Here is an 11,288-nt window from a genome sequence, read left to right as displayed (position 1 = left end):
GCTTGTTATAATTCTCACTTAGATTAGGGGAGGAAAAGAAAATTTAATAACTTTTAAATTAACTATATTTAGTGTTTGGGTTCATAGCTTTTAATTTCTAAAATTATGTTATTTTTCACATCTACCCTCTTTAATTATGAGTTTAAAATTTTAAAGTAATTGATATAAAATAACAAAAGAATAATTTTTTCAACTTTATCAACATCAACGAGTTATAATATATCTTATAAAAGATACTTACCCTAAACCAAGTGACAATACATATAGATTAGTAAAATTTGTAAAAGCAGAAATTAAATCTGAGATGCCATTTGAACCAATTAAATTATTCCTTTTAAATTTATGAGAAAATTATTTTAGTCATATACATTAAGAGTCATAAATAATATATCAATGAAAATAATTTTTATGTAAATTTAATGTTAAATAAAAAAAATTAAATTTAAATTAATATTTTTTTATTAAATAATAATAAATAAATAATTGATAAAGGAAATAATTAATATAAAAGCAAATAAATATTTTATACGAAATGTAAAGCTTCAAATTTGTCAGTTTAATACAGCTAGCTAAACCTGAACTTAAAATTGATGCATCTTATTCTTGTATTTAATTTAAAATTTAATAATCATTAACAAATAATAAATATAAACATGAAAAGAAAAAAATTAAGCAAGAAAGAAAGAAAGAAAAAGAATTTATTATTTATTATTTTAAATTTACTTTAATTATTTTATTAAGTAAATATAAAAAATAAATCAAAAGCTAATAAATAAAATTTACTCTATTAAAAGTGTTAAAGATAATAGGTTAGTGCTTTTTTTCAATGCAGAGCTTAATAATTATGCGTTCTAATTTCTTAAATATAATTGACTTTTTAATTTTTAATAAAAGTTTGTTAATAGATGCGATAATAATAAATAAAGCATTTAGTTAAAAAAGTAAAATGAAACAAATAATTAAAAATAATATAAATTCTTAAATATTTTAAATTTCAATAAATATTTTTGTAAAAAAAAAATACTAATAAATTAAACAGATATATATTTAAATTTAAAAATAAAAAATTTGATAGTTTTTACTTAAGAATAATTTCAATTTCAATATGCGATGAATGTTCAGAATCTACAAACTATTTTTTTATAAAAAATAATTATTCCTAATAAATGTTTAATTTATAAATTACATCTTGTAAAGAGTCAAAATATTATTTCTTTATTGCCATTTTTTTCTATGAAAGACTAACAACTTTTAATTTTAAGAAAGAAAGAATTGTTTTACATCAAAGTAAAATATCTTATTAATTTTTGAAAATTTAGAGCTAATAAATATTTAATTAAGGAGGGGATCACTTAAAAAAATGTTTCTATTTTTAACCATTCGATTGTTAAAAATACTTTACTTAACTCAAAAACTCGCAATTTTTAACACAGTGCCTATTCAAGGATTTATGGTACTACCAAAAGAAATTTACACTTTTAAATTAAATAGATCAAAATGTTATATTGCTAATTTCTAATAGTTATTTCTCTAGTAGGAAATAAACATTTAGTAGAATAATAAAAATTATTTATAAATTAATTTAAAGAAATTTGTAATAATTAAAAAAGGTATGAATAGGTTTAGAACCTGAACACTACTAAATTTGTATTTCTTTCCTACTCAAGAAATAATTATTCAAGAATAGCCATATTTGGTTTACTCAAAGTTTATTATTTAATTTAATATTCATTTTTTCATTTAAAATAATAGATTTAATTAAACATTATTTCTTATAATTCTACTTCATTATTTAAATTTTTTGAAGATCCTCATACATTTTTTTAATTAAATAATTTACTTTCAAGAATTAGATATTCTATAATAAATATGAAATTTAATTATTGTTTTTGATTGTCCTAAAAATAGGTTTTTTGCTTTAATTAGAAAAATTTCAAAATAGATTAGTAATAGTTAAAAAATAATTAATATCTTTCTATTTCTAATTGACTGACTCAAATTTTTACATATTAAAATATTTACTATGATAAAATAAATATTTATGGGCTTTAAGAAGTATTTTTATAAATTTTTTTTAGACAAAATAATAGAAGCAGCATTAAGAAATAAGTCAAAAAACTATTACCATTTTCTAAATATTTTATTTGAGGTAGCTCTTGTAGTTTTACTATAAATTTATCTAAATATATTTTATCTTGGTTGATTTGCTAATAAATTCTGTAAAAGAGTTTGATTCTTTCTATTAAAAATTAAAAAAAAATAGCTTAGAAATAGTATAGTTAATATATAACAACTTTACCATAAAAAAAGTAAAATTAATCATTATTAATTTATATATTATTAAATATCTGTAAGCTGAATTATTTATATGTTATCGCTTTGATTCGCTTCAAAAAAATTATATAAATTTTATTATTTAAGAAGGAAGAAAGTAAAAAATAAAAATGAGATTTTTAATAATTGTCTTATTATTTTGTATTCAACTAAATGCATATCATTTCAAACAGCTTGGATTATTTGATTTAAGCTCATCTTGTATAATGACCATGGAAAACTAAATTCCTTGTAAATAACATGATTTTAGATGCAATACGGAATTACAAGAAGCTGAAGTTTGTGTCAGAAAATGCACCCATTATTACTACAAACTTCATGAATGGAAAAATTGTATAAGAATAAATTGTAAATCGAAAAATAATAATGTTTAATAGCTTATTGACTATTCTGTGATATGTCTTACTACTACTAAATTATCTTTCGCAATCTTAATTACAATTATTTTATACTTTATTATATATTGAAAAAATTTAAATTGCCTAATTATTTATTTATAAATGTATTCCTACTTATTTATTTATATAAAAATCTACATATTTGTATGAAAAAAATGTTATATAAAACTAAAATTAAACAAAATTATTTTTTTTTTTAAACTTTTGATCTCAATTAATTTGAAGTTATTCATTTATATTATGCTTATTAATTAAATTATGGAAGAAAAAGCGCATCTCATTTCAAATAAAAAGATTTATTGATAATTCTTTATAATTCTACCTTACTTATTCAATTAATTAATTTTATTAATTTGCTAAGATTTCCTTTTCATTAAAAAAAATTATCTTATTGCTAGATTTAATTAGTTAGAGTCTTTATTTCTTTCTTTCAAGCAGAATTTATTTTAGTATTAGATTAAGAAGCGTTTACTTTGAACTATAACTAAAAATAGAAATCATAAATCAGATTAAAAAGATTCATTAAAACAACTAGAAATAGATTATAAAAATTAATTTTTTTCTATATCTTCTAAACAATTTCAATGACAAAAATAGAATGTCAAATTATTAATTTATAGAGTCATTTTAATTAAATTTTATTCCATTTTATAAAATCTGTAAGTTAAACAGCTATAAAACCAACATCAACAAATAAATTTATCATAATTTATATTTTATCTTAACTCTTATTTCATTTTATTCTAGACTATTTTATTCATTTTACAATTTTCAGCAAACTCCACTCTTTATTCTTTATTCTTTATTATATTTTATTTTAGAATTTGTATAGATAGATAATTAATTATGATTAAAAATAAATAAATAAATATGTTTAATTGTTTCATACATATTTAATTAATTAAAACAGTAAATTTTTATCTTTATAAATCAGCTATTAAAAAGTTTTTATTATGATATTTTTTTAATAGTAAATTTTATAAATAGAAAAAAAATTAAAATAAAATGAGATTTATTGTAATAGCTTTTTTACTTTTGATTCAAGTTAATACTTAGGATTCATAGCCTGATGGATTTATTAATATTAGCACATCTTGCATCATTAAAATGGAAAACAAAACTCCTTGCTAAAATTATGATAACAGATGCAATAATGCATTAAATGAAGCTGAACTCTGTATGAGAAAATGCTTTTAATTCTATAAAAATAATGAAGTGTATAGTTGTATAAGACTTTCTTGTAAATCTGCTAATAAAAATGTTTAATAACTTATTGATTTTTCCTTATTGTGCCTAAATGCTACTAAAATATTCATCGCTTTTGAAATTTTTGCTCTTCTAATTTTATTTATATATTGAAATTTATTAATATCTTAATTATCTTATTAAAAAATATATTCTTTATTTATTTACTTTTATGCTTTTTATTAATTAAATATATTTTACATTTTAAAATAAAATCCATTTTAGGCAATTTGAAATAAAAAGTAATTCATTCATTCTTAAATAATAACTTAGCAAATAAATAAAAAAATTTACTCTTAAAACAGAATCTAAGAAATAGTTAGAAGAGTGGATTTTATTAAATTAAATTTTTAACAAAAAAAAAATAATAAGGTAAATTTGTTTTAATTTTGTTTTACATAAATATTTTTTAATTAAAAAAATTTGTCTTTTTAACAGATAATTCTAATTACAAATGTTATTTGTAATTTAAAAGCAAAATTATATTATTTTTTAAGAAGCAAAATCTCAAAAGCTAATTAGAGATAAATATAATATAATTAAAAAATAAACAATTAACAAATTAATTATTAATTTACATTTGATTTAAAAAAACTATTTTTTAAGTCAAATATTAAATATTTTAAGGCAATTATTATATTTTCTTAAAATATATCCTAATAAAGTATAATTTTTAATAAAACACTATTAATTATTTTTGTTAGTTCTACTACTCAATAATTAATAATGTCTTCATTAAATTAAAAATTTTTAATTGATATTTATTTTTTATAACATATTAAAATATAAAAACAAATAAATACTGAAATAATAATAAACAAATAAATGAGAATTATATCCTTTGTTGTTTTCACTTTAATTAGTCTATGCATGATTAAAGCTGATTTTACTTAATAAAAAGAGGAGGTTGTCTAGTGTTTAATGTCAATGAGTACATATGATCCTTGCTAAAATGAAGATAAATTATGTGAAGGTGAGAAAATAAAAACTTATGGTTGCATTTAGACATGCATTTCTAATGGTGCAGGAGAACCTTTTAGTGTAATGAAAGATTGTATCCAGCAAAATTGTAGTTCCAATAATTAAAGCATTAAGATAATTATCAGTAGATCTATTTAATGTTTATTATCTTAAGCTTTAAAGTCTGCATTAGTTTTATTGTTTGTTCTAATATTTTTTTGATGTTCTTATAATCTTTTGTGTGAATAATTAATTTATAAAAATTGGTGTTTCTTATTAAAATATTTTTCAAATAATCTTAAAAAATGAATAAAATATTAATTTCTTTTTATAAAATAATAAGTTTAGCTTTGAAAAAAGCAAAAAAAATTTATGTTATCGAAAAATAAAGAAGTAAATAATTTCTATTATTAAACTTTAATGATTTTACTGAGCAAAAAATAAAGGCTGTAAAAGAATTATTAAAATTTTAAATTTTTATAGAAAAACTTAGGGAAATAATAAGTGTAAAACAATACTAAAAATTATTTATAGTAATAATTTCAATAAAGTAATTTATATTGATTATTGAAACATCCTTTTTTTTACTCTGCAAGTTTACTTATTGAAATCTTAAAAACACAAATCTTTGAATTCATAAAGAATTTAATTTAGAAGAAAGAAATTATAATAAAAGCTGGTTTGTAAATTTGAAAATTAATTGATGTAATCACATTCAATTCAAGCATTTATGCATTATAATTTAGTAATAGTAAAATGAGCAGTGCCTATTTTTATCTTTTTTCTTTAGTTAATTAATAAATACTGGTTGAATTTTATTTATTAATTTATTAAAAAGCGTTTAATATAATTAGTTATTTTTAGAAGTAATTAATTCTAACTAAAATCTTAATTATAAACAAGCCGACCGATTTTTAGTTCAAATAGCTATTTTAAAAATCAAATTTTATATAATTTTATATTTTATAAATATTTACAATAATATAAGTTTATAACTTTAATTATAAAATGAAATTTTTATCTAAAATTATACTTGCATTAATTACTATTTGCTTGATTAATGCTCAAGATTCTTAAGAAGGAAAGAAAGTATTAAATTGCTTATAATAAATAGAAAATAAAAATCCTTGTTAAATAGATGATAAAGATTGCATGTCAGAGTTATCTAAATTCGATAGATGCACTTAATAATGCGTGATTGCTATTGCTGGAGAAACTTTTGGTCAATTAAAATATTGCATTTTATCAAACTGTACCACAAATGATTAAAATGTCTAAATTCTTATTGATGAATCTATTAAATGCATACACTCAAGCATTTTATAAACAGCTTTCATTATTTTTATTATTTTAAATATTATATTTTGAAATTGTATTTGATTAATTTATTTTTTTATAAATATTTACTTTTGTTGTTTTACTCTATAAAATAAATTTTAAAATATTTGAAATTCAGTTATTTATTTTAAATATTTTTATAATTTAAAAAAGTGTCCATAATATTTATAAATTTTATCATATTATCAAGTAAATTTTTATTTAAAGTGTAATTAGAATTAATAGTAATTTATGATGGAGGATTTACTAAAAGTTAATTACCACCAGTAGAAAGAAATTAATTTATTTATATATAATACTCTAGGGTACTGCATTTTTCAAGACTAGATACATGAATAATAACAAAATATATTATTTTGTAGTTTTAATCTCAACTAAATTTAATTATGGTACATAATGGGTTTCCATTATATGATTGGTGAGGTTAGGATAAATATTTTTTATTTTTTGGCTGAGACAGATTCTACATTTTACTATGTATGGCGTAAAATTAATTTTAAATACAAAAATAATAATAAATCAATCATTATTTTAAGTTAAATTATCGAAATACAAATTGATATATAATTAAGTATATTATTTTCTATTATTCAAATATTTAATATTTATTCATAATTTTATCGCCACTTGTTTATCATCAATACAAATATACTCTATAGACAACTAATCTTTTTGATTTAAGACATTTGCTTTTTACTTTCAATTATTATGATTCATTGATTTAGTTTTCACTTTTATATTATATTAAATTAAAGTAAAATACTAAAAAAAATTAAATAGAATAAAATTTTTTAATTAAAAATTATATTTAAAATTAATAATAATAAATTAGCAGAAAATAATCAAATAAAAAGCTAATAAACAAAGTAAAAGAGTTTTTTTTTTTTAAATAATTTTTAAAACTAAAAATATCGTAATCTAAAACAATAAATTGTTTTTACCTTAGAACAAGTATCAAATTAGAGAGATTAGTGCAATTTGCTAAAGCAGAACCTAAGTCTGATACACCAATTGCACCAATTTAATTTTTACTTTTAAATATTGAAGAAAATATATATAATTAACAAAATAGTTAGAAGGATAAAATGAAGAAAAAATATGAAATAATATGAAATGAATTAATTAATTATAATAAAAGCAAAATTTGAAAATAAAAATTATTGAAATTAAGAGAAATAGAAGAAAAACACAAGTACAATAAAAAAAAATAAAAAATAAATCAAATAAAAAGCTAATAAACAAATTAAAAGAGTTTTTTGTTTTAAATTCATTTTTATTATTCAAAATATCACAACCCAAAACAAATAAACTTTTTTACTAAAGACTAAGAGTCAAATTAGAGAGATTAGTGCAATTTGCTAAAGCAGAACCTAAGACTGATATACCTTCATCTCCAATTTTATTGCAACTTTTTAAATATTTAAGAAAAAATATATAATTAATTAGAAGGAAAAAGTGAAGAAATAATAAGAAATGAATTAATTAATATAAATAAAAGCAAAATTTGAAAATAAAAATTATTAAAATTAAGAGAGATAGAAAAAAAAACACAAGTACAATAAAAAAAAATAAAAAATAAATCAAAAAAAAGCTAATAAACAAATTAAAAGAGTTTTTTGTTTTAAATTCATTTTTATTATTAAAAATATCACAATCCAAAACAAATAAACTTTTTTACGAAAGACCAAGAGTCAAATTAGAGAGATTAGTGCAATTTGCTAAAGCAGAACCTAAGCCTGATATACCTTCATCTCCAATTTAATTGCATCTTTTTAAATATTTAAGAAAAAATATAAAATTAATTAGAAGGAAAAAATGAAGAAATAATAAGAAATGAATTAATTAATATAAATAAAAGCAAAATTTGAAAATAAAATAAAGAATTAAATTTAGAAATCTAAAAAAAAAAACATATATACAATAAAAAAGAAAAAGAAAAATACACAAATTAAAAGAGTTTTTTTGTTTTAAATTCATTTTTATAACTAAAAATATCACAATCCAAAACAAATAGATTGTTTTTACTAAAGATAAAGTGTCAAATTAGAGAGATTAGTGCAATTTCCTAAAGCAGAACCTAAGCCTGATGTACCTTCATCACCAATTTAATTGTCACTTTTTAAGTTTTGAAGAAAAAAAATGAAACAATAAGAAATGTATTAATTAATAATAATAAAAGCAAAATTTTAAAATAAAAAAATTATTTAAATTAAGAAACTTAGAAGAAAAAAACACAGTACTTACAATAAAAAAGAAAAAGAAAGATAAATCAAATAAAAGGCTCATAAACAAATTAAAAAAGCTTTTTTGTTTTAAACAACAAATATTGAATTAATTTTTTTTTTTACATATAAAATGAATGAAAAAAATGCTTAACTCTAAAAATTAAATGTTTGATTAAAAAACTAAATCTTTGACTTTATTTTTATTCGTGTATGTAACCTTGAAAAAGGTAGTACCTTAGGGTACTATTTATATATACATATAAAAGCAAAATTTGAAAATGAGTTAAATTTTGAAAGATAGAAAAAAAAACACTAATACTATAAAAAAGAAAAAGAAAAATAAATCAAATAAAAAGATTTTTAACAAATTTAAAGAGTTTTTTTTGTTTTAAATTCATTTTTATTATTAAAAATATCACAATCCAAAACAAATAAACTTTTTTACTTAAGACCAAGAGTCAAATTAGAGAGATTAGTGCAATTTGCTAAAGCAGAACCTAAGTCTGATGCACCAGTTGCACCAATTTAATTTCCACTTTTTAAATATTGAAGAAAAAATATTTTACTAATTTGTTAGTTAGAAGGAAAAAATGAAGAAAAAATATGAAATAATAAGAAATGAATTAATTTTAATAATAAAAGCAAAATTTAAAAATAAAATGATAAGTAAAATATAGAAAGATAGAAAAAAAACACAGTACGTACAATAAAAAAGAAAAAGAAAAATAAATCAAATAAAAAGCTAATAAACAAATTTAAAAACTTTTTTTGTTTTAAATTTATTTTTATAATTAAAAATATCACAATCCAAAACAAATAAACTTTTTTACTTAAGACCAAGAGTTAAATTAGAGAGATTAGTGCAATTTACTAAAGCAGAACCTAAGTCTGATGCACCAGTTGCACCAATTTAATTTCCACTTTTTAAATATTGAAGAAAAAATATATAATTAATTAGTTATAGTTAGAAGGAAAATAAATAGTTTGTTAGAAGAAAAAATGAAGAAAAAATATGAAATAATCATAGATTAATAATAATAAAAGCAAAATTTGAAAATAAAAAAATAACATAAATTAAGAGAGATAAGAAAAAATCATAAGTACAGTAAAAAAAGAAAAAGAAAAATAAATCAAATAAAAAGCTAATAAACAAATTAAAATAGTTTTTTTGCTTTAAATTCATTTTTATAACTAAAATTATCACAATCCAAAACAAATAAAATCAATTAAAAGTGTTAGAAAGAAAAAATGATTAAAAATTGATAATGAATATTTAAAATTGAAAGATAATTAAGTTAAAATTACTGATAAATATTTTTTTAAATAAAATGAGAAAATATAGGTGAGAATTTCTATTAGAAAAATATATTATAAATTAATTGTAATTGAAATATAGAAAGTATTAATAATAATATATTAAAAATACTTCAGATAAATATGGAGAACCTTATGAGATTAGAGTGAAGAGTTTAAAAACTTTTTATATTAATAAAAATAAATTTATGGTATATTGATAAAAAAATAAATAATTACTTCTTTTAATTTGTGGTAATATTTAATCTATTATATCATTTATTTTATTTTCAAAAATATTGAATAGCAATCAATTTAATTGAAATTTAATTAATTATATAAGGAGATAAATTAAAGAAGGGGATAAAAAGAATAAATAAATTATATGAATTTATAAATTTGCTTATTTTATTTTTTTAATATAATTGTTTTTAAAATTTAATATTTAAAAAATAAAATAATTTATATTATATTATTTCATAATTTATAAGCAAATAAAGGTTAAAATGATAGATTTCTAATATGGTCTTAAAAAAAATAATAATTATACTATCTTTATAAAAAATATTAAAATTAATTAGATAGATTAATGAAGAAAATGTGAATTTATAATAGGAATTTTATTATTTGTATTTCTAACAGAAAATTTTTGTTAATTTCTCTAAAAAGTCTACAAAAAAATTGCTTCTTTTCTGCCTCTGCCTCGATAATAAATAAATAGGTTTAATACTATATATTAAGAAGATGTCTTATTAATTTATTAATAAAATATTTCTTCTTAAAATACATTTCTTTTTGTTTTTAAATAAGAATTTTTACTTAGTAAAATACCAGTTAAAATGTTCTATATTTATATACCTAATAAAATAATTTATATTATTTCATAATTTATAAGCAAATAAAGGTTAAAATGATAGATTTCTAATATGGTCTTAAAAAAAATAATAATGGATACTATATATATAAAAAATATTAAAATTAGATAGATTAATTAAGAAAATTTGAATTTTTAATAGGAATTTTAGTATTTACATTTCTAACAGAAAATTTTTGTTAATTTCTCGAAAAAGTCTACAAAAAAGTTGCTGCTTTTCTGCCTTTGCCTCGATAATAAATAGGTTTAAAACTTAATTTTAAGAGGAAGTCTTATTAATTTATTAATAAAATATTTTTTCTTAAAATACATTTCTTTTTGTGTTTAAATAAGAATGTTTACTAAATAAAATACCAGTTAAAATGTTGTACATATATATAACTAATAAAATAATTTATATTATTTCATAATTTATAAGCAAATAAAGGTTAAATTGATAGATTTCTAATATGATCTTAAAAAAAATAATAATAGATACTATCTTTATAAAAAATATTAAAATTAATTAGATAGATTAATGAAGAAAATTTGAATTTTGAAAAGTAATTTTAGTACTTGCATTTCTAATAACTAATTAAGTTTATTTTTGTTTAATATTTTCTGATGGGTAAAAAACATGTT

At 17.7% G+C, this 11,288-nt stretch overlaps 5 protein-coding genes across 5 annotated transcripts in view; 3 read left to right on the top strand and 2 right to left on the bottom strand. All coding sequences in view use genetic code 6, as the record gives it.

Moving 5' to 3' along the window:
• Window positions 1–263, bottom strand: part of TTHERM_000753680 (hypothetical protein) — a gene marked incomplete at both ends in the record, with an annotated part of 452 nt that extends 189 nt beyond the window's left edge. Inside the window, 2 exons of the mRNA XM_012798197.1 lie at window positions 1–50; window positions 242–263. The exon at window positions 1–50 is cut by the window's left edge and continues 189 nt beyond it. Of these exons, the coding sequence (XP_012653651.1) occupies window positions 1–50; window positions 242–263 (72 nt within the window). The remainder of the gene's footprint in view (window positions 51–241) is intronic.
• A 3,474-nt stretch (window positions 264–3,737) lies between these two features.
• Window positions 3,738–4,091, top strand: TTHERM_00753670 (transmembrane protein, putative; the record flags this gene model as incomplete). Its single annotated transcript, XM_001018362.1, has 1 exon — window positions 3,738–4,091. One exon carries the CDS (start codon window positions 3,738–3,740, stop codon window positions 4,089–4,091), a length of 354 nt encoding a protein of 117 aa, XP_001018362.1.
• A 602-nt stretch (window positions 4,092–4,693) lies between these two features.
• On the top strand, window positions 4,694–5,207 carry TTHERM_00753660 (hypothetical protein). The gene has a single exon (XM_001018361.2). The coding sequence runs from the start codon at window positions 4,704–4,706 to the stop codon at window positions 5,157–5,159; it is 456 nt and encodes a 151-aa protein (XP_001018361.2). The 5' UTR covers window positions 4,694–4,703; the 3' UTR covers window positions 5,160–5,207.
• Window positions 5,208–5,693: 486 nt separating this feature from the next.
• TTHERM_00753650 (transmembrane protein, putative) lies at window positions 5,694–6,305 on the top strand (the record flags this gene model as incomplete). Its single annotated transcript, XM_001018360.2, has 1 exon — window positions 5,694–6,305. One exon carries the CDS (start codon window positions 5,694–5,696, stop codon window positions 6,303–6,305), a length of 612 nt encoding a protein of 203 aa, XP_001018360.2.
• Window positions 6,306–6,912: 607 nt separating this feature from the next.
• On the bottom strand, window positions 6,913–10,106 carry TTHERM_000753649 (oxalate/formate antiporter protein, putative; the record flags this gene model as incomplete). Its single annotated transcript, XM_012798196.1, has 8 exons — window positions 10,034–10,106; window positions 9,927–9,976; window positions 8,946–9,035; window positions 8,301–8,390; window positions 7,954–8,043; window positions 7,594–7,683; window positions 7,217–7,306; window positions 6,913–7,006 (listed from the first exon to the last, which is right to left on the bottom strand). Exons 1-8 carry the CDS (start codon window positions 10,070–10,072, stop codon window positions 6,913–6,915), a joined length of 633 nt encoding a protein of 210 aa, XP_012653650.1. The 5' UTR covers window positions 10,073–10,106.
• Between the last annotated feature and the right edge of the window lie 1,182 nt (window positions 10,107–11,288).

Source organism: Tetrahymena thermophila (assembly GCF_000189635.1).
Source record: "Tetrahymena thermophila SB210 genomic scaffold scf_8254598, whole genome shotgun sequence".
In the NCBI taxonomy this organism is placed as follows: domain Eukaryota; phylum Ciliophora; class Oligohymenophorea; order Hymenostomatida; family Tetrahymenidae; genus Tetrahymena; species Tetrahymena thermophila.
The sequence above is the reverse complement of the archived record's forward strand: the minus strand, read 5'-3'. Positions and strand labels throughout refer to the sequence as shown.